The sequence below is a fragment of the Brachyhypopomus gauderio genome, chromosome 13, assembly GCF_052324685.1.
Source record: "Brachyhypopomus gauderio isolate BG-103 chromosome 13, BGAUD_0.2, whole genome shotgun sequence".
In the NCBI taxonomy this organism is placed as follows: domain Eukaryota; kingdom Metazoa; phylum Chordata; class Actinopteri; order Gymnotiformes; family Hypopomidae; genus Brachyhypopomus; species Brachyhypopomus gauderio.
Genome location: NC_135223.1, coordinates 1,252,501 through 1,275,000, shown reverse-complemented (window position 1 = coordinate 1,275,000; position 22,500 = coordinate 1,252,501). Strand labels below are relative to the sequence as shown.

The 22,500-nt window shown below is 41.4% G+C and overlaps 5 protein-coding genes across 7 annotated transcripts in view; 1 reads left to right on the top strand and 4 right to left on the bottom strand.

The window, feature by feature from the left end:
• apoc2 (apolipoprotein C-II) overlaps positions 1-73 on the bottom strand; it is a 2,437-nt gene extending 2,364 nt beyond the window's left edge. Inside the window, exon 1 of the mRNA XM_076971372.1 lies at positions 1-73. This exon is cut by the window's left edge and continues 195 nt beyond it. The gene's annotated coding sequence lies outside the window, so the exon portion shown is untranslated.
• An 11,811-nt stretch (positions 74-11,884) lies between these two features.
• On the bottom strand, positions 11,885-13,575 carry apoa2 (apolipoprotein A-II). The gene is made up of 4 exons (XM_076970558.1): positions 13,477-13,575; positions 13,106-13,142; positions 12,733-12,955; positions 11,885-12,345 (listed from the first exon to the last, which is right to left on the bottom strand). Exons 2-4 carry the CDS (start codon positions 13,140-13,142, stop codon positions 12,186-12,188), a joined length of 420 nt encoding a protein of 139 aa, XP_076826673.1. The 5' UTR covers positions 13,477-13,575; the 3' UTR covers positions 11,885-12,185.
• Positions 13,576-14,973: 1,398 nt separating this feature from the next.
• apoc4 (apolipoprotein C-IV) lies at positions 14,974-16,154 on the bottom strand. The gene is made up of 4 exons (XM_076970130.1): positions 16,042-16,154; positions 15,900-15,942; positions 15,531-15,609; positions 14,974-15,312 (listed from the first exon to the last, which is right to left on the bottom strand). Exons 2-4 carry the CDS (start codon positions 15,940-15,942, stop codon positions 15,138-15,140), a joined length of 297 nt encoding a protein of 98 aa, XP_076826245.1. The 5' UTR covers positions 16,042-16,154; the 3' UTR covers positions 14,974-15,137.
• A 970-nt stretch (positions 16,155-17,124) lies between these two features.
• LOC143473438 (apolipoprotein C-I-like) lies at positions 17,125-18,953 on the bottom strand. 2 transcript variants are annotated; one of them, XM_076970438.1, is made up of 5 exons: positions 18,803-18,953; positions 18,127-18,219; positions 17,867-18,008; positions 17,587-17,690; positions 17,125-17,554 (listed from the first exon to the last, which is right to left on the bottom strand). In XM_076970438.1, exons 1-4 carry the CDS (start codon positions 18,921-18,923, stop codon positions 17,621-17,623), a joined length of 426 nt encoding a protein of 141 aa, XP_076826553.1. In that variant the 5' UTR covers positions 18,924-18,953; the 3' UTR covers positions 17,125-17,554; positions 17,587-17,620. The 2 variants fall into 2 exon arrangements, with proteins under 2 accessions (XP_076826553.1, XP_076826552.1); XM_076970437.1 differs by having other exon boundaries at positions 17,125-17,690; positions 18,803-18,952.
• Positions 18,954-21,891: 2,938 nt separating this feature from the next.
• Positions 21,892-22,500, top strand: part of LOC143473486 (apolipoprotein C-I-like) — a 1,464-nt gene continuing 855 nt past the window's right edge. The window contains exon 1 of one of the 2 annotated variants that reach the window (XM_076970505.1): positions 21,892-22,062. In XM_076970505.1, coding sequence (XP_076826620.1) covers positions 21,942-22,062 — 121 coding nt within the window. In that variant the 5' untranslated portion in view covers positions 21,892-21,941. Of the gene's footprint in view, positions 22,063-22,263; positions 22,303-22,500 lie in introns of those variants that run through there. The other variant, XM_076970506.1, reaches the window with a different exon arrangement.

The following is a 22,500-nucleotide window of genomic DNA, read 5'->3' as shown; positions in this document are numbered from 1 at the left end:
GAGAGAGAGAGAGAGAGAGAGAGAGAGAGAGAGAGAGAGAGAGAGAGAGAGAGAGAGATTGAGGTTGTACAGATGTCAGAAAGGGTGTGGAGAGGCCTTTAGATACATGAGATAATGTATCTAAAGTAGCTTGGTCTTCAGAAGATTCACTGTTAGGTCATTCTACCAATTTGTGGTGATTTGATCACCCTAATACCAATTTGTCATTTAGCTAGCTTTGACAATTAATCATTGGTAAAACAGACAGCAGTGTTTAATAAAGACTAATGGTTTTGTCGTTACTGATGAGTAGACCTCGTCTCCTGTAATTTTATGTTGGTGCTGTAATAACCTTGAGATCATTGTAAGATTCACACTCAGCTCGTCCTTGGAACTTATGGGCTCTTTCTGTTGTGTAAGCAGCCTGCCACACGTTTACAGTCCTAAGTCTATTTTACCTTAGACACGTTGGCCTGTTTACTTCAGACTATCTGTACACACTGCTGTTTGTTTGTGTGTGTATGTGTGTGTGTGTGTGTGTGTGTGTGTGTGTGTGTGTGTGTGTGTGTGTGTGTGGATTGTGTGTGTGTGTGTGTGTGTGTGTGTGTGTGTGTGTGTGTGTGTGTGTGTGTGTGTGTGTGTGTGTGTGTGTGTGTTTGTTTGTTTAGGAACTAAATGTGCCTATGATGACAGTAAATCACTGATTAACTTTTAATTTTTAACTTAAATTTTTTTATTTATACATACATACATAATTGAATACATATATAGCATTATTTAGCTACAGTAATAAACAAATCACTGGTAGTATAAGGACTGGTAGTATAGAAATTGGTACTATAGCAATTGGAAGTATAGAGATGAAAACAAGCCTTTGTGTGTATCAAATATGTACATCTAATCAGAATATTAGCTGTCTTCACTGCTATGAACTTTGGACCTGTTTTTAAAACTTGTTTTGCCATTGGCTAGAACTTATTAGTCAGAGTTCATGACCCTATATGATAATCCAGCCATAGAGCCTTATAGAAGCTACAGGTTGTCCACATGGCCGGAGACGGAGCGCTCCCTAGATGTGAGGCTTAGCACTGCACCTCCAGATGTGACCCTTCACGGAGGCTTAGCAGGACATCTATAGGTGTGATACATGTGTCCTCTACATGTCCTCCTGGTGGGACACCTCTAGGTGTGATACATGTGTCCTCTACATGTCCTCCTGGCAGGACACCTGTAGGTGTGATACATGTGTCCTCTACATGTCCTCCTAGCAGGACATCTGTCAGAATGAAGACGTCTCAGGTGAGCTGCACATAAAGCCTTTGCATAGATACAAAGCATCTTTAGCTCTTTTCTTCTCACAAGGCCATAAAATTAGCATGGACGGAAGTGACGTGTCCCTACTAATATCCAGTGATTATTAAATTGTCCCCACCAATACTTTGATCCCTTCCAAATAATCTGTCAATGTCTCATTAACCTAGAGGTGCAGAAAGGGTTAGATCATGTCTTACCTCTTCGTAACACACGTCCACAGTGATTGGCTGTGCTTTTTCCCTGCTGTCACGTGAGATTCTGTTGCTACGTTTTGTTGTTAGCAGCACCAAAACTGTGCAAGACTCAGCTGCAATGTGGGAGACACGTGCAACGTGGGGAACACGCAGTGGCGCAAAAAGGGGGTATGCAGTGTATGCGACGCATAGGGGCGCTGCACTAGAGGGGGCGCCAAATCGATGAGATATAATACTGAATTTGTGTCCATCTTACGTTCGGGTGGAGTGCGGGGGGCGCCGATAGTATGTTTGCATACACCTCAGAAAGTAAGTAATTGCAACCCTGGGAACACGTGGGTGTCAACAGTGACTGAGGATGGAAACCAAAAAGCAGAAGGTGGACTCGAAGAGCTGTCTTCCAAAGAAATGTGTCACTTAAAGTCGCGTTCGCTATTTAAATGAGTTCATCATAATAAAGTTAATGACCATGCGAATGTTAATGACCATGCGAATGTTAATGTGCAGGACAGATGACGGGAACCTGCGGGCGTAAATAATTAGATAAACAGAAACATGTGCTCATAAGAATTTATAAGTATTGTGACCTGAGTGACTGTGTGGGTGGGGCCTGCCTCTGTGTAGGTGGGAGCTTCCTCTGTGTGGGTGTGGCTTGCCTCTGTGTGGGTGGGGCCTGCGCCCTATGACACATGACAGAATATTCAGAGAGGTCCAGAGTGCTTCAGGTCAGTTTAACTGCTTGTATTGTGTTTTTTTATTCAATGTTGTTGTTATCATGGTTAATGTTGTTATTGTTAGTAGAGTAATTCATATTGATATAACTACCTACATAGTAATGTGAAATGGACATATGTAATATGGAATAAATCTGGGATACTATGTATCTATAATATTTGTATGTGTGATAGTGTTGTGGGTTGTGGATGGCAGCAGAAAGATGGATTCTGATTTGGGATGGACGGGTGGTGGGAATTAATAAGCATGGCTTCATCCCACTCCTTTCCAAGTTGTTGTATGTATGTTGATGTATGCGTAATGTATGCATATGTGTAACTGTAAAAATATGAATATTTATATATAATTGTAATATTGGATTGTAATTGTTGGCTTGGCTTGGAATAAATTAAATAAAAAAAATAATAAATGTGCAGCAAAGATAATTCGGGTAACTGATACTTTTGATTTTCCAGGGGACTGATAGATGTCCCTGTGACAGTCGACAGCATCAAGAATTTAATTTGAACTCAAGGTCCTCAAGACTTTGCTTTTAGCATGGAAACACATGCCAAATGTGGTATTGTGTGACTTGCTCTTGGATTTGCAACACACATGAACGTATGAGCATCAAAAATACCGTTCAGTCCATTTTAGGGCAGAATACTTGGACCTACATCTTAGAACAGTAAACATGCCAATCAAGGCAAGATTCAGGTACAGCTATCATGATTTCAGGTGGAAAAATACATGACTCCAATGTGCATCCAGTAACTGGATCAGAAGAGCATTATGCACAACACAATCCAGGAGTCAAATACAAAAGACCCAGGAGATGCCCTGCAAGAAATTGGACTAGTTCCTGAACGGTCAGGCAAGGCTTTTTCAGCCAAGTGCATCATTATAACGACTGAAGGAACCAGCAGTATTAAAAGGTCTTCTGAGAAGAAGACAATGTAGCTGAGCACAGACATGTGATCTACAGCAGGTTTTTGAACTATTGATATGCATTATGTTATATGTTATGGGTAATACTGTATATTCTCATAACTGACTTGCTGGTACTGAGTATACAAACAGCATCAACCTCTTTAACTGAAGATATCTTGAAGGTATGCTTGCAAGTGTATTTGTTAGTGACATTCATTGCCCATTCATATTTAATTATTACTTACCAAATAAATGTTTTGATTGGTTTCCCCTCCAGAAACTGACAACATTAGATCTGAGAACATTAGACACATTTTATTCTTTCAAAGTCAAAGTCAAAGTCAAATTTATTTATATAGCGCATTTTACAACACATGTTGTCACAAAGCAGTTTTACAATCGTATGGATCCAGATCCCTAATGAGCAAGCCAAAGACAACAGTGGCAAGGAAAAACTCCCTATGATGGTGGGGATTAGGAAGAAACCTCGGGAGGACCAAGTCTCAAAAGGGAACCCATCCTCCATTGGGCGGCCCGTTAGCACAAGTTTGTATTTGGCGACAAAAGGTGGTTCTATAGTTATAGTTAAGGTTCTTGTTCTCTGGCCAAGTAGTCACAGTCAGTGCAGATGGTGAGCCTCAGGTAGGAGCTAGCATCAGCACGTCCTCTCAGCATCCAACCCCAGTATATCCACCGACAAGCCAGTGGATCTTGGGTAGAAACATGCAAAAAGATAGACAATACAGACTGAGTGTATGGACATCAATTTAAACCACCATTGATTTAAACGTACATAGCTCACGCACCAGGGATTAGCATGTGGCTCCGGCAGGCTAATCTATAGCAGCATAACTAAAGGGAGGGGTTCAGAGGTGACCACAGTCATGAGGGCTCACTGAGACATTGCTTTGCAGTCAAGTCATTGTCACAACTAGAGTGATGCCATGACACAGCTGGATGACAGCATCAACATCTCAGATTACCAGAAATCTCAATGTCTGGGGGCCCCCGAGCCCCACCTTACAAGGGGAATATTAACAGATGGCTTGATTAAATAGGTGAGTCTTAAGTCTAGATTTAAAAAGGGCAAGATGCGTTGTAGTAAGCAATGAGTTCACACAGATATTGTGGGGCAAGACCATTTAACGCCTTATAGGTTAACTGAAGAATTTTAAATTCAATTCGATATTTAATCAGAACCCAGTGTAATGCTGCGAGAGTGGGACTAATATGATCAAATTTTCTAGCCTTAGTTAAGACTCTAGTTGCAGCATTTTGTACAAGTTGTAGCTTCTTTATGGTCTGTTTAGCGCATCCAATTAGAAGACCATTACAGTAGTCCAATCTCGACGAGACAAAAGCATGGACCAGCTTCTCTGCATCAGCTAACAAACGTAAATGTCTCAGCTTGGTGATATTACATAAATTGAAAAAGGCAGCATAGTGACGTTGCATATATGTGTGTCAAATGAAAGATCCAAATCAATAGTGACACCTAAACTTTTTGCGGTAGATTTAGGTGTTACTGAAAAACCATCTAGGGTAAGAGGACTATTAGACCAATTGCTTCTAGCAATGATCCACAGCCCCCTAGTAATCACTAGTGTGTGTGTGTGTGTGTGTGTGTGTGTGTGTGTGTGTGTGTTCTAACTGCACAGATGGGTAAAAAGCGGAGGACAAATTTCGATTGCGGTGAAAAAAAAAATCACAATTGACAAAAATATGGCACATAAAAAAAATATGGCACATAGCAGCTTTAGGCCCAAGAATCAGCACCTCAGTCGGAATTAGTTGAAGAAAATGAGACGCCATCCAGCTTTTAATGTCCTGGACGCAGTTCTCAATTTTGAGAGTAGTATTGATATCATCCGGATTGGGTGATATATACAACTGAGTATCATCTGCGTAGCTTATACAGAAACCTTGCAGAACCATATTTTTTAACATCAGTAAAATAGGCCAAAAGTGCCGGTCCAGTAAAGTTCTGATGAATCCTACGTCGTGACCCGGCCCGGCTGTTGATGTCCATTCCAGTTATCTGCAGGCAATGGCACAGTGTAGTTCAGTAGCAGCAGGTGGACTCATAAATTGGTTTGCGTACATCAAAGCATGTGAAACACATGACATTTACGCAAGGTACCAGTGTTTATATATTTGTCTATGTTAATGTTTGGATGCTAACTGTTAGACAAACATGCAATTATTGCTAACATTTTCCCTCAGATTTAAAGCAATTATTCATGCAGCTTCTTTTAAACAGTAAACCCCTTAGGAGAACACATAGCTGTATGAGAACAAAAACAAACTTATATATCAAAAGAAACACCAAACCATTACGACTGTATGGACATTACATAGTTAACTTGTGCCAGTAGACTCAACTCTGGAAACAATCTAATGATATTTTAATGACACAACTGTTATGACCTGAGTTTTAATTTTACACCCACTGGAGGTTGCCACGACTGTTGTTTTGTACTTAGCTTGCGACTATATTATGTATAACGTTTGCTGTATGTTAAGATTTGTTACTTGTGGTTAGCCTGTGTTGAGATTTAGCTCCTGTGTTTGTTATTTTCTTGTGGTTAGCCGGTGTTGGGACTTGGATCCTGTGTTTGTTACTTTCTTTCTAGGCGTTCACTGTGGCAACATTGTGGTCAGGATTCATTTATAGGCCTTTATAGGCACACAAAACCCAAGAAATTGCACCCCCAACAAATCAGATTACAGAACTTTGTAATTCTATATTTTTTGGAGTTCTGGAGTTTCCTGCTTCTGGTAGTTTCGTTCTGCGGTCCCGCCCTTTGTCGCAGGTCTGGGACAGAGGTGCTGAGTCCTCTGGGCGGGGGGTCTGTCATGGTATAGCTCCTGACTCCTCCTCCGGGCGGGGGTGTCTGTCATGGTATCGCTCCTGACTCCTCCTCCTCCTCTGGGAGGGGGAGGGGGGTCTGTCATAGTATAGCCCCTGACTCCTCCTCCTCCTCTGGGAGGGGGAGGGGTGTCTGTCATGGTATAGCCCCTGACTCCTCCTCCTCCTCTGGGAGGGGGAGGGGGGTCTGTCATAGTATAGCCCCTGACTCCTCCTCCTCCTCTGACAGGGGGAGGGGTGTCTGTCATGGTATAGCCCCTGACTCCTCCTCCGTGTGTGTCTGTATGTCTACATTTGTCTGTTTGGTTGCTTCCGTGTGTATGTCTGTATTTAACCATATGTGTTTGTCTGTGTGTTTGTTGTTGTTTGGTTAGGGGTCATGGGGTTAGGGGTTAGCTGTCTATGGGGCTGAAAGCCCTGAGACTGGAAGATAATCAACTCAAGCAACACCGCAATAGCCCTGCCACTCTCAGCCCCCTGGTGAGAGACAAGGAGGGACACTGTTTACCTGACTGCTCTGGGACCCGCAAGGGAACAGACAGGCAACACCATTTCCATCTCCACCTCATTATGTCCTCTGATTACCAGGAACCTGCACCACCTGCTCTGAGGTGGCAGGGAAGTTCCCCAACCACCTTCCTCCCCTCAACACACACACCTCTTGTCTAGTGATAACGATCACTTCCCAATTCCCATTATAACAGTCAGACCAGCTTCATCCCAGTACTATGTTCGTTATGGCTCCCAGTTCCCAACCAGCTTTTCTAGAAAAGCCTGATAACCTTCTCCGTTACAATAAAGTCTCCATGGGACATCAGACGTCCAGGGATCAGCCTGAGCTTTGGGAATGAGGACACCGTCCATCAGGGAACCATGTGGTGGGAGACACTGAGGGCCAAGATCCTGCTCCTCTGGCCCACGGGCTTTCCTACAGTGCTCTGCATGATGGGCCTGTTATACACCTTTCAGTTTTTGTGGACACTGCTGTTAAGGATGCATACAGTGAGATTTCAATAATAAGTAAAGCTTTGAAACTACCAGTGCCTTCAATGAAAAAAAAAAAACATTCAAAAGATTCATGGTGTAAATACAGTATATGCCCAACTTTCCCAAGTATTTCTTTACAAATCTCAGTTCCTACTGTATGTAAGAGATTGTATACACACAATCAGAAAATCTTTTGACCGTTTGATAAATTTCTGAACGCCTTAACTACTGTAAGAAATCATTTCAAACTTTTGCAAATGTGAAGGCATCAAGTATAGTCTACATCAAGTATGGTCTACATCGAGTATAGTCTACATCAAATATGGTCTACAATTGTACAACAGCTTTGCAGATGGAGGGCTAAGCGTATGTCATGTCCAGCTCCGCCCTCCTCCCTTGTCCCGACTAGCTTCCCCGTTCCCTTGGTTTCCCTTCTGTCTGTCATGCCCCTGTCCTCAGTGTTCCCACCTGTGTCTTGTTTAGTTTCCCTGTCCCGGTGTATTATTCCCTCTGGTTCTGCTTCCGTGTCGGTCATTGTGTGTCGTGAGTACTCCTTGTTCTTGCTCTGCCTCGCCTAGCCCTGCCTTGTTTTCTCTTTCTATTTCTGTTAGCGTTTTAATTGTGCTCTGCGTCTGTTTCTAGCTTTCTTGTTCCGTCTCCCCGTGTTTTGTAGTTATTTTCCTTTGTTTACCCAGTCTCGTTGTTCTTCCTAAGTCCTCCTGTAGTTCTCTCTTCCCTTCTCTTTTAGCGCTGTAGTTTCCCCTCAGTGTCTTTGTTTCGTCTGCTGGTTTATGCGTCCTTGCTTAGTTAAGTGTTTCGGTTTTGTCATTCATGTCATGGTCACTGCAGCTCGATGCATTCTGTTTAGTTTTATAGTAGTTCCCGCATTTATAACTCTGAGAGTTTGTACCCCTCATGTTCGTTTAGTCCTCTGTGAGTTCTAAGTTCTGTCATATTATTATGTGTGTGGTCTTTGTAGTAAGTCATGATTTGTTCTGTGTCTTAGTGGTTCTATTTGCCGTCTTGTCATTTGGATGTTTTCTATTACGTGTATTCTTGTGTGCTCGTTTTCGCCAGTTTAGTCTGTTTCTTTTTTCCTTTAATAAATAACTTAAAAACTTGTATTTGCGTCACGCCTGTCCCCTTGAAACGTAACAGCGTAACTCACATCTCACCCTCCAGGGTGGTGCACTCAGAATGAAGCCAAGTAAGGGGTCACAGGTCAGGGTGGGTCACATGACCAATGTTTATGACTCTCAGATCCAAAACAGCATGTTCCATCTCTGCCAATGTTGGGACACTAGTTCTGCCTGTACTGGACCCAGGTCAGACTAATGGGGTCCAGGTTGTGCACACACTAAAGGAAGAACTCCAATAGGCATGAGTGCATTCTGAAAGAATAAACACACAGATTGGCCTTTCCAGAAACCCAGATAAGATAAATATTGTGAAGCACTAGGCCTCATTCTCGAATTATTGCTCGAATGACTGTAATTATTGCTTCAATGACTGGAATTATTGCCCCAATGGAATTTGCCTAATTGGGAGATTTAGAGAATCAAGGAGAATGAGGTCATATTCTCATGAGGAATTTGTGAATCTTGATGGCTTTCAACACACCTTTTATATATGGGCCCATGTGCTTAAGTGTATTCTTTAAAAAATTGAAGACAAATGTCCTCAGCCAAAGTAAGCAAACTGCTCTGACTGAAATATTGAGCTGACCATGAATAGGTTGATCTACAAGATCAACGTGTTGTGATAAAATCAACTGGAGGGAACATTTTGTGTTATCGTGATTACAAGGTGGATGGGAATGATAAGTGCCTATAAATAGCTCTCGTTGGAACACTAGAACTGGATCCAAGCTCATAATGTGGATGGTGGATCGTCATGTACACAGAATGTAAAGGTGCAGAACTGCTGATTGTGGAGACATGGGAACTGGTGAATGAGTTCACCTTCAATTTATAAATAGATGGAGTATATAAAAAGATCAACGGATTAACCTCATTCATAAGACAAAGAAAACAGGGGGGTCTTATTGTAAGACAGGTTGAAATTGGTTGAAAGTGTCCTTTGTGTCTTGTAAGAGTGTAACATGTCACTGAGGTACAGTGGTGCTATACCATAAAGAGCCTTAAAAACAAAAAGTAAATATTTAAATTGGACCATTTAGCTAATGGACAGCTCATGTGAGGAGGCCAGGACAGGTGAGAGGGGGCCAGGGCAGGTGAGAGGAGGCCAGGGCAGGTGAGATATGTTCCTGTTGTTTTGGACCAGTAAGTAATCTGGCATCAACATTTTGAACAAGCTGCCAACAGGCCAATGTTAATGCATGTATATGACACAGTATATTTCCAAAGCCATGGAAAGAATCTCTGGTCAAAGCTGTTCCTAAGAACGATAGGCCTTATTTTCCAGTTGACTATCGTCAAATATCATTAGTCAGCTGTGTTGGCAAAGTGTTTGAAGGGATCCTAAGAGATGTCCTTCTGGAGGATACAGCTTCCAAAATTGCTACTTCCCAACATGGTTTTATGGCAAGAAGATCAATTGTGACTGCCTTGATTCAGATTCTTCAAAGCTGGCATGAAGCACTTATCAACCCAAAATAGATGTTCATGCAGTGTTTGTTGATTTCTCGCGAGCATTTGATACAATAAATCAGTCGGTTGCTTCATACATTGGCTAATACGTCCATCAGAGACCCCTCTGGCTTATTGTTAACAGCTTTCTGAGTGACAGAGTGGAGAGGGTGCAGTGGGGTTCCTGTGTATCTGAGCCCTGTGCAGTATCAGCTGGTTTTCCACAAGGAGGGCTGTTATCTCCATTTGTTATTTGTATTAATAGCCTGGATGCTCATCTGCCTACTTCTCTTATTCCAGTGAAATATGCTGCTGATCTTACAATCACAGAGTTTCTCTACCAGGCTTGACTCAGAAAGCCCTGGATTCTGTGGCTAATTGGGGACAGGAGTTCTCACTGACAATGAATGGAGTCAAGACGATGAATATGGTTCTTAGGATAATATTCCCTCTCCCTCTTCACTCCACCATCTCCAATCATTTCTGGCCAAAATATCAGTAGAGTCACCACTTTCAATCTGTTGGGAGTCCAGATTTCATCTGATTTATCCTGGGACACTTACATCAAACACATGATTATAAAGATAAGACCAAGGATCCACTATCTTGCAGTGGCTAAAAGAGCTGGTCTTCCATGTGAGGTCCTCCAACAAATATATTTGACTTTTATACGTCCAATCCTTGAGTATGCTAGTCCTGTTTGGGGTGGGCTGACCAAAAAACTCTCAGAGGAGTTGGAAAGGGTACAAAAACGATGCTGCAGGATTATTGGCCTCCCTTCATCATCTCTCACACCACTCAGTGAAAGGCGTGATGAGGCTACCCTGCGTATCCTCACTGAAATACACAAGGATAAATCTTCTCCTTTACATGGCTTCTTGCTTACAACCCCATTATCCAGTTACTCACTTCGTCGACAGCGAGAATATGTAGTACCCTTGAGCAGAACTAAAAGACATGAACTCTCTTTTATTTCTCGTGCTCTTAAATAGCTTTTTGAGTGATTTAATTATTATTTTATGTTTTAAAGTTAATTTGCTTTATTTAGATTTTTATATTCTTTGTTGAATGTTTGACACATTTCAGATCTCACTGCTTAAAAATGGTTTTTTATGCTGGCGTGTCCTGCCTTGTCAAATTTAATAAATGATACCTGATACCTGATACAGGTACCACTGAAAGGAAAGAGGACAGACTTCCATGTGAAGGGATCTACAGTAATCAAGGCATGGAGTAATCACAGCATGTGTGACTTTCTCAAGATCCTTAAGTAGTAAAATGGATTTCAGCTTGGCAAAGTGTTAACTACATAGGGCCTCGAATAATCTTGCAGTGATAAGAAAAACTGCCCCGTACCTCCACAGGGCTACATCACACTGGTGGATGAAGGAGTGTGTGCTTGTCTTTTCTTTTGTTGGCTAGTGCGTGTTTAGAGAGAAAACAGATCAGAGAGAGCATGTCAGCTGGTTAACCCAAAGTCCACTGTCTTCATATCCTATCTGTGTCCTATCTGTGCAGTCAGTCACCTATGACCTTAATCTACGTTATTCCGTCTGCTCGTGAATGTGAAACAAGTAATTTATTAAAATGATTCTGTTTAATGGAGTTTCTTGATCACTGATGAAATCAAACTTTGCCCTCTTCTTAAATATTGATGCTTGTACCCAGCAGACAGTTTATGTTACAGCCTGGATGGGCAAGAACCTTCCAGAGCTTTAGTGCATATTAATTCATCTGTAATGATCTGGTTCTAACCACTTAACCACAGAAACAGTATTGACTAGGTACTTCTTGGTGATTAACGCCTCTTAACCCAGCAGTTTCCCTGACACTGAGGACTAGCGCAGAGAATGCAAAATGTACTGAGCATGTGAACTTCTGAGCTACAGTCTGGACTGTACACTCAAATGAGGTTCTGACTTGCAGTTTTTTCAAATCTTGCACATGTTCCAAAATTGAAGCTCATGGTCTTTTGTGTAACTAAAAAAGCCGATGGCCCCATGTATGCAGAGGAAAATGGACGCGCCCCTTTACGTGGCATTTAGATTAATACACCAGAAGTGTATTTTATAGCTACATAATAAATGACGTGTTTTCAGTGACCTACACTGGGAAAGAATGCAAGTCATGCAAGATGCCATGGAGATAAGATGTGCTTTTACTAGTTGGTATTACAGCAGGAGCCATGAAGGACAACTGAGAAGAGATTATGATGTATACATGCACATTTGGTGTTAATAAACGATTTCTTATTACGTTTGCCATTGTTCTGCGCTTAAAGATGCTGTGCTGTGGGAAAATTCTTAAAAGTTCATTTTTTTGTGCCACTGTAGAAAGGTTTCCGGGTGAAGCTTTAGGTAGATGTGTAGCAGGAGACGTGTGAGTCTGTCCCAAAGAGAGCTGGATTTGTCTCACTGGACGTAGGAGTCAGTCACTGGCTTCACGTGATCCTCATAGAACATGCTGGCCCCGCTGGTTGACTGCACGTGTGATTAACACACCCGATCTCTAGATAAAGTGCAGCTCAAGCTCCAGGAGGAAGCACACTCAGGAGGAAACAGGGAAGGGTCACTGGGGTAGGGGCTCAGTTGGCCATGGTTTAGTCATGGTTTAGTGGTCTGCTGGTAGCCACTGGTCCAGCACGGGCTTGATTGAGTTGATGGTCTTGTCCAGTTGATCACCCACGGTGGGACGCAAGTAGTGCTCATAAGCACCCAGGGCGGCCAAACGTGCCTTATCAACGAGGGGTTCCAGCTCTTTACCCAAAGCTCTGCATCAACCACAAACAAAACAAACATGTTTATATACATGGATTTAACATGGATAGTTTGCAATTCCTGTTTAGTTTCACTGACACAACACCATAACTTTCTGATAACTGATGACTCGGACTCACAGTAGGACAGCGGGCCATATTCTGCAAACCAAACAGAACTAAAGATTTTGGCTTTAGAACGATTATTCAAATAACCTAGTCAGAACAAGGGACAACATTCTAGCCTGTGACCTGTGCTAGAGGCCACTGGGAAATGTGCACCGGGCCTATAGCTGAACCAAAGCTTGCAGCGATGATGGTGCCAGGTAGGGACAGCGGAAGGAGGTGCTAGGACGGAGGGTGGAGGTGGTGGAGGCTGATGGGGACGTGGCCTGTACTCACGCAGCCAGTTTGAGAGCAGTCTGCAGTCCTGACGAGCCCTTCATATGCTCCGCAATCTCCTTGGCCTTGTCTCCCGTGACGGTGCCCTCGGCAAAGGGCACGATGGCATTCTTGGCTTCCTCAAAGGCGTGGGCGAGTCTCTTGTAGAACACGGCTTTCAGGCCCTCATACTTGTCCACAAGCTCCTTGCTGGGTTGAGGCACATCACACAGGCACACCGACACTAGAGCAGAGGGGAGGATGCAAGAGTTGTGATCATCACACAAGTTCGTCAAGGTGCAGCTGAAGTGAGTTGTGTTTGTATGTGTGTGTGTGTGTGTGTGTGTGTGTGTGTGTGTGTGTGTGTGTGTGTGTATGTGTATGTGTGTCTCACCTTGGAGTGCGACAATCAGAGCTAATACCAGCTTCATCTGGGGAAAGAAACCCAGAGGTGAGTGTCAGATGTTTGAATTGAAGAAAATTTTAACCAGACCAACTTTATTGTCCACTAGTGGTGCATTCGTCTTTTGCATTAGGTTTAATATATTAATTTTACAATAATCTAATATTAATGTTTAGTATAATTACAAGACTGCTGTTACAATTACAAGCCATCCTGGTTTATCTTCCACACAGACAAACCAGAGATTTGTCATGCAATACATCTACGAGTAATACATGTAAAACTGTTCATCTGCCTTGCACACAAAACAATATTATCCCTTCATTTCCACGTGTGAGTCTTGTGAACGTGCAGTACGTTACCTTGGGACAGTGAGGAACCTGATGAGATTGTACAGAGTCAGAGAACTGAAGACTGCAGTTACGTGATGCAGAGTGTGAATATATACCCACCGATGGTCACCCCTCCATCAGACTGGCCATTTGATCAAACAAACGTCATCACACACACACACACACACACACACACACACACACACACACACACACACACACACACACTTCCTCACTCCGACCTGCTGACTCTCCAAACACACAGTCACCCACCAGTGGACCCACTGTTCCTAGGAGGCAAACACCCCCAGACACGTTTGTCAAACCAAAGTCCAGCACACATGATCAGTGTTCCACTCTTCCTATCTGTGCACTCACTGACCTATGACCTATGACCCGAATCTGTTCTGTCCAAGTCTGCTCAAATAAAGTGCACACAAAGGAATTCATGATTGCTTTACTGAGCTTCTTGTTTGCTAAAATCTGGTTTCCAAAGCTAATAAACCAGTTTAAAGATTCCCTGTTGTTTACACACAGCAATATATTTGTTGATGTTTATATACATAAGAACTTTCTAGAAATGTTCTACTTTATTCTTGTTGTATTGTACTATGGAATTGTTATATGGGACAGTTCTGTAGAAGGACTATGCTAAGTGTATGTATCTTGTCATTTAGACTATACACACCTCACATATACAAGGTGCATGTCTCAATGACAGGACTGACAGGATGAATATTAATTAAATTTATTATGTCAGTAAAATGTCCAGATTCAGAAATTGCTTTTCCTTGAGTCTGTGATTACTTTTGCTTTCTTTCCAGTTAGCATGATGCTTGGTCAATGTGACATATGGTTAGCATGATGCTTGGCTAGTGTGATGTCTGGCTAGTCCGAATTAAATGTTGAATTTGTATTTGTATTTGTATTGTCTTTATTTTGTATTTGCCCAAAAGCTGAAACACATGTATAAATAATTCATAAAAGTGATTCTTATTTACATGCTCCTTTAGGCATTCTGGCTGTGGTGTATTAATACCTACAACTGTTGCGTAAGATGCAATATTTAAGATGCATGTGTATTTCAGAACAACTTGGAGACTGTTATCACACGCAGTCTTGTCAGGCTGTCTTGCACATATTCCAGAATCAATGCTCTTTTGCATTTGTGGACATTAAAGGCTGACGTCTGAGCAAAGGTCACAGCAAGGCTTTCACCACACGGGGGTGGACAGTGAAGTGAGGTACTTTACTCTTTGATACATTACGTGTCTCATCTGTGGTCTATGACCCTGCAATAAGAGTAATTATTGGGCCTTTTTTCCTATATGGATATTATTACCCCCCTCTTACACACACACACACACACACATGTGCACACACACATACATACACACCTTTACATGGTATGAAGATTAATCAACCAGAAGTGTGTTTTACAGTTTTATATTAGGTCAGAACCTTTGTTCAATGATCTACAACAAACGCAAAGCATGCAAGTTGAGATGGTGATAAGATGTGCTTTTACTGGTTATTATAACGTCGGGAGCATCTACGAACGACGACCATGCAGGACTGAGAAGAGAAGACGATGTTTACATGCACATTTTTATGTTAAAAAATGAGTTCATCTTAATTCAGAATTTGGTCTGTGATTCTGTGACACTCTTGTGAGGTTTCCTGTGAGGTTTTTAGGTGGATGTGTAGCTGGACACTCTGTCTTTGATTCGGCCCCAGAGAGACCTGGTGGTGTCTTTAGCCCACTCGACGTAGGGGTCAGTCATGGGTTTCACATGGTCCTCATAGTACATGCTGGCCAATTCAGCCACCACTTCGCTTGTACCCACAACCTTTTCTTTTAATTCCCTGGCAAACACACACACACACACACACACAAATAGTGAACACAAAACCTGAACATAATAAGATTTCACTATGTCTGTACATTAAAGTGAGTGTGACGTGGGTATATTTCACAGCTTGCAGTAATCATCAAAGCATTGAACCCAACATCTTATATAAGCAGATGGGGACAGTGCCAGCTGATACGTCCCTGCCGGTGCCCGCGGTCTCCGTCTCTCTACCTGTACGCCCCTGCCACCCACTCCAGGTTCACTGGGGCTTCATCGGTGACGGGCGGAGAGTCCGCCGAGCTCACACACACTGGGCGAGACCCGAAGAGAGAGAAACAAGCACACGTTAGTGAAGAAGGCAGATGATACCGTCACCCGCTGCTGAAGTGGTGTGTAATACACACAGATCAGGAGTGACAGGTGTGTGGGAAACACAGAACTGCTCTGTGCCCTGCAGGAATAAACGTTAAGATGTAATAATTATAAACAGCTTTGTAAGCAACAGAATTAAGTCACATTTAGAGCAACTGGAACATTAATCTCACTGTTGTTAACAGTTAATGTTAAGGTGAAAATGCATCAGATGGAGAAATCTCATACCTTGCAGCACGATGACCAGAACGAACACCACCAGCCTACACATCTGTGAGAGAGTAGTGACAGCAGCTGAATTAAACACTTCTTACATCATATGTTTTTGTACATATCAAATCCTGACGTTTCAGCAATAGCATTAAAATACCGTTTAAGAGTTCAGATGGAAACCTTTCTCTTTGGGGTTTAGAGTCGAACAATCTAACTGGTGGATCAGCTTCCTGACCACATCTGTTGTTTATATGATGAAATGATGTTTTGGTCACACACTGGTCTTGGGAAATGAGGTGGTGTGATTGCTGGGCTTATTTCGAACAGCATTCAGAGAAATGGATTACTTATTATTTGAGAATTGCATTAGCCATTTTGTTTGTCATGGCTGTGGTTTGTGGCAGTACACAGTCGATTATAGCCATTGATTTTTTTGCAGTCTCCCGCATGCTGCATTTGAGTCTGCAAGAACGATAATTAATTTAAGGAGAAATCATAGAGGGGTGAAAGCCATTAAAAGCCAGCATCGTCCATCCATCTGAGGGTATTCTGGCCATCTGGCAGGGATGCCTAACGTTAGTAAAATGGTCTCCTGCGATGTGTGAAATAACTAAACACAGCAACTCAAGAGTTTCGCATCAAACCATTTAAGAATTCCACCAGTGCTCAAACTGTAATGCATGAGAATTAAGAATTTGTAACATTTTACTGACACGGTTCTACGTGGACGTGTGTGTATTCAGCCCAGCGTGGATCTGTGAATTTAGGTTGATAAATTAATTTACAGAGAGTTGACACAGCTACAGGACCCTTCAACCTGATGTCAGGGTACTACTTTACTTTACCCTCCCCAGATCACCCGCTTTTGTGTGTGTGTGTGTGTGGGGGGGGGGGGGGGGGGGGGGGTTCAATTTAATCTGAGAAGAGTGCTGATTATTAACAGTGAACAAACTGTGACTTTAACCTGGTTGTGTGGGCGGTGGCCTAAGGGGGGGGGGGGGGTCATCCTCTAATCTGTTTTTGAAAGGTTTGGATACACAACCAAATTGGTAATGAATGCTTGCATTTGGTCTATAGTTTTCATTATTGTTGTAACATCGTTTGACTCTTAACTATGTGCTTAGAAGGTTTTTTTTTTTCATTTCGTTGATATTGTGTATTAGTGGAACAACTGGTAGCCCAACTATTTATTCATCAAACATTGGTGTTTCAATGATATGTGCCCAACAATGAAACAAAAGATGTTTCTGTGTTCTTTATTTACATACATGTCCACATTCCACATGTTGTACACTTATGAAAGCATGAAGCAGTCAGCTCTTTTATTGCATTATTGCTTTGTACCTGCACATGCACAATGACAATAAAGATTTATTTAATAATATCATCCACCCCAGCAATACCACTGACAGGAACAATTTCTTCACAAAATATAAACAAGAGTCAAAAATCCCTTTTGGCTTTTGGTTTTTATTGTTTGGCCAAATTTCAGCCCTTATTTGAACATTTCAAGAATCTGAGAGCATTGACTTGATAAGATGACAAGGTAAAGCACAGGTGCACAGCTGGTGAGCAGATCAACAGTGTGCAGAGGCTGTAACAGTTGATTCTGTCAGCAACATAGGGAGACGCACAGGGTAGGGAGACGCACAGGCCAGGGAGACGCACAGGCAGGAGACACACAGGGTAGGGAGACGCACAGGGTAGGGAGACGCACAGGCCCACAGGTTCCGCATTTAATCTGTCTTGGTGAAGGTTTCGTCAACCTTCTGCTTCAACTTTTCAAATTGTTCAGAAAACCATGACCTAAGGCACACACACACACACACACACACACACACACACACACACACACACACACACACACACACACACACACACACACACACACACAGGGTGAATACATTTTTCTTTTAATGCTTTGTTTACTATGCAGCATTAGTGTGAAAACTAAAAACTAAATCTAACTCTTTCTGTGTTACCTGGTCTTGGAGGCGAACTCGCTCTGCTCGATTGTCTTCAGGGCATTAATGGTCTTCTCAGTCAGATCTTCTCCAAACTCCTTGAGTTTTGTATGTATGTCGTCAGTGTTGGCAGTCTCTGGTACGAGCGCCTCCTGGGCCTCTGCAGGAAAACACATGTGTGATGTATTAATGGTACAGGGCTTTGCAAATGTCCTCTCTATTATTTACTACAAAGCATTTGGGGAGGGTATCTACAAGGACACAGTCTTTTATCTTACCAGTGTGTACTATTAGCACCAGCATCAACGCAGCGATAGCAAGGTACAGTTTCATCTTGGGCCACTTCAATGAAAACAATGTTAGAGATAGACCTATTACACAGACAAACATGGAAATAAAAAAACTAAACACTCTAAGCTTTTATGGACGTTATAGAGGTTGTACGGCTATTTCTAACGGCCATTTCTGTTTTCTGTGTATTCTACAGTCGGTTAATTTTCACTTGTACTATGGAACTAGAGCAGTAGCCTTCGTCAGAAACATTTTAATTTAATTACTATAAGAATAGTACGAGAAAGCGAACGAAAATGTACTGAAAATTATCCGTATAGATTATCTTTACCAATGGCCACATTGCGTAATATTTATCTGATCGATTTCAAACAGGCGTATAACGGACGCACAATTTCACCTCCTTCTGTCTCTGTAGTAATGACACATTGCACAAACCTGCGACCTAGATGTCGCCAAAGTACAAATAAAACTTATTTTATTGATAGTTCCTTATAATAACGCTAATCTAACGGAAGCACACAAACCAAATACAGATAATGTTGACTTTAATATATGTAATTTTTTGGTAAAACAATAAATGTATCAATTACCATGTATCAAAGGCAGAAACGTATTACAACAAACAGTCCTTTCTAGCATTAAAATTCAATATAATTGTACCTGTTTTGTCTTCTTCCAGAAAGATGTTAAAAGTATAACGGACACACGGCTTGTCTCTATATAACTCGGTCCGCGGTGCTGACGTCATCAACGCGCCTCCTCTGGCCGGTCGAGACCTCATGTAAAGTTTACGTAGATCCTCGTGTGTCGTCGCTTCCCCGCGGTCAGGCTGTCCGCGCTTTAGCCATTCACGGTCCAGTCATCCGAGCTTTAAATTGAATGCGCCTATATGCTTTATTTTACGGTATTCCGCTGCTCACCGCATACTAAGGCTGTTTATGCACAGAGAAACACTTCTCTATTGTTTGAAGAGCTTTAGTGTAGATACGCACTTTTACTGCATTCATAAGTTCTTTACTTGATTTAACTAATATACTTGTTTCAATACATTAAACACGTTTAGTAATATATTTATATTGCTTAATAAACACTGAACAATATAGTTTTAATGTTTGTCTGAAGTTTATTCTAAGGCTTGACGGCCAGATATGAGGGGAGATATCAGTAGGGCATTGCTGCATATGTTCAGGACTGGGGTCACTCCATGGCAGAACCATCCCACTGCCAACTGAGCAGTCTTTGAATAGATTCTAGGTTTGAAAAATCTACATTGAAATCCTTGTATTTGTAATGATGTTTAAATGCTTATTTAATTCCGAGAGTGTGTTTTCCTATTTACTTTAATTGTCCCATAATGCCAAAATAATTCTACTACAGCAGATTTCACTGTACCAGCTCCTAATAAATCAATTTTAAAATCATACTCCCTTGAGGCAAATTAAAGCTCTCATGTCATATATGCTGAATATCTGTTTCTCAGAAATCTCCCATAATGCCTAATCAATTCTACTACCGCATAATAATATGAATCCTTAACTATCATCTCTGTAAGTCTGGACAAATTTCACGGTACCAATTCCTCATAAATCAATATTATGTGCATATTACATTTAGGCGAATTAAACAGTCACAAAGGCTGAATATCTATTTCTCCAGAATTTCTTACAATGCCTAAAGAATTCCACTGCAGCATAAGAGTATGAGTCCTTAACTATCCTCTCTGTACGTTTAGACAGATTTCACTGTACCATAAATCATAAATGAGAAATTTTAATTTCTGGAATCAACGCTCTAGTGTCAAACAGCAATGCCCTCTGCTAATCAATATCTCTGTCAATATTACAAGATGCTAAGATTGTATTGTACCATGCAAGTCAAAATTACCCCAGAAACAACAACCCTCGCTCTCCTTGTGTATAAAGTATGTTTTCATGTTTTAGAAGATCTTTTTTTTTTCCATTTGTCTTTGCTGGATATAAATGTCTTATTGTTCTTCTTAATCATTCCCGTAATGCAGTTTGTGTTTCTCCTCTGAAGTACAGTGTGAACACTGCCACCCCCGTCTGTGTCCACAGCACGTTCTGGACGGGAAGTGCAGGTTGGGGGGCACAATTCTTTATAGTGAACACACTGCACCATTGTCTCTCCATTATATACTGTTCTGCATTCCAAAACAGCACTGTCATTATAGGCTCTTCATTTATGTTTTCTATGATTTATGGTATTACATCCATATTAATATTGTATTTGTTTGTTTACTATTACATTATTTATGCATAAACATCACTCAAATACATTCTTACATATATAATTATATAATGACCACGGAATTCAGATTCCAATAGCATAATTGCTACTGAATCAATACAACTGTTAATACCTTGTATGATGCACTTTTGTCCTGTGAATGTGTTTTGATGTTTGGTTATGATGTAATCCACCAGAAAGTGATATTTTGGTATGAATCACCTGATAGTGCATGATGCGTTTTTCTTCCAAACACAGCAAATATTTTATGTTAGTTGAAAATGTAACTGTGTTCTGAAGAATATGGGTTACTCACAAGTATTCAGATCGTTTAAGCCAGTCATGAAAAAATCTATAAACTCACTTTCAAATTTTACAACAAGCTAGAATGAATAAATATCATATCATCCTTTGCTATTGGGATATGAAGCCATCACTGAAGCTATTTAATGTGATGATGTTTTTCTCTTAAAAAAAATTGAATGTCAAAAAGAAACCTCACACACATGAATAATTATTATTGTTTTTCATTTTGGATACTTTTTTGATGAAAGCCTACATCCCATGTAAATTTAGTTTCTTCTTTGAGTTTTCAGTTCAATGTAGCTATAATTGTTTAATAATATATAATGTATAACAAATGCATTCAATTCTTTACTGAGCTTTCTGGTATCACTTTATGTTGTATTTATGTTTATGGATGCTAATGCTAAGCTGGCAACTTTATGCAACCATTAGCAGACACCAGACCAAACACCCTGAGGCTTTTATTATTGCTGTTGACTTCAACCACTCCAACGTGAAGACAGTCCTCCCCAGATTCCACCACCATGTCTCCTGCTACACCAGAGGGGACAAGACTTTGGGACATGTTTATTCCAACCTGGCTGGAGCAACACCCCTCCCCCACATTGGGCAATCTGGCCGTCTCTCCCTTTATCTCACACCATAGTACTCACCACTCATCCCAGGTGTAAAACCCACTGGGAGGATAATAAAACTATGGCCGACGTATGTGGCAAGGACTTCAGATCATCACAGATTGCAGGACCATCAATTCCCCCCACCCCGCCTGCTTTGATGATGGATCACAGAATCTATTCAAAGACTGCTCAGTTGGCAGTGGGATGGTTCTGCCATGGAGTGACCCCAGTCTTGAACATATGCAGCAATGCCCTACTGATATCTCCCCTCATATCTGGCCGTCAAGCCTTAGAATAAACTTCAGACAAACATTAAAACTATATTGTTCAGTGTTTATTAAGCAATACTAAATGTGTTTAATGTAATGAAACAAGTATATTAGTTAAATCAAGTAAAGAACTTATGAATGCAGTAAAAGTGCGTATCTACACTAAAGCTCTTCAAACAATAGGGAAGTGTTTCTCTGTGCATAAACAGCCTTAGTATGCGGTGAGCAGCGGAATACCGTAAAATAAAGCATATAGGCGCATTCAATTTAAAGCTCGGATGACTGGACCGTGAATGGCTAAAGCGCGGACAGCCTGACCGCGGGGAAGCGACGACACACGAGGATCTACGTAAACTTTACATGAGGTCTCGACCGGCCAGAGGAGGCGCGTTGATGACGTCAGCACCGCGGCCCGAGTTATATAGAGACAAGCCGTGTGTCCGTTATACTTTTAACATCTTTCTGGAAGAAGACACAACAGGTACAATTATACTGAATTGTAATATGTTTCTGCCTTTGATACATGGTAATTGATACATTTTTTGTTTTACCAAAAATTTACATATATTAAAATCAACATTATCTGGTTTGTGTGCTTCCGTTAAATTAGCGTTATTATAAGGAACTATCAATAAAATGAGTTTTATTTGTACTTTGGCGACATCTAGGTGGCAGGTTTGTGCAATGTGTCATTACTATGGAGACAGAAGCAGGTGAAATTGTGCGTCCGTTGTATGTCTAAACGCGCCCTGTTTTAAATAGATCAGATAAATATTACGCAATTAGCAATGTGGCTATTCGTTCTGACGAAGGCTACTGCTCTAGTTCCATAGTCGAAGTGAAAATTAACCGACTGTAGAATACACCGAAAACAGAAATGGCCGTTAGAAATAGCCGTACAACCTCTATAACGTCCATA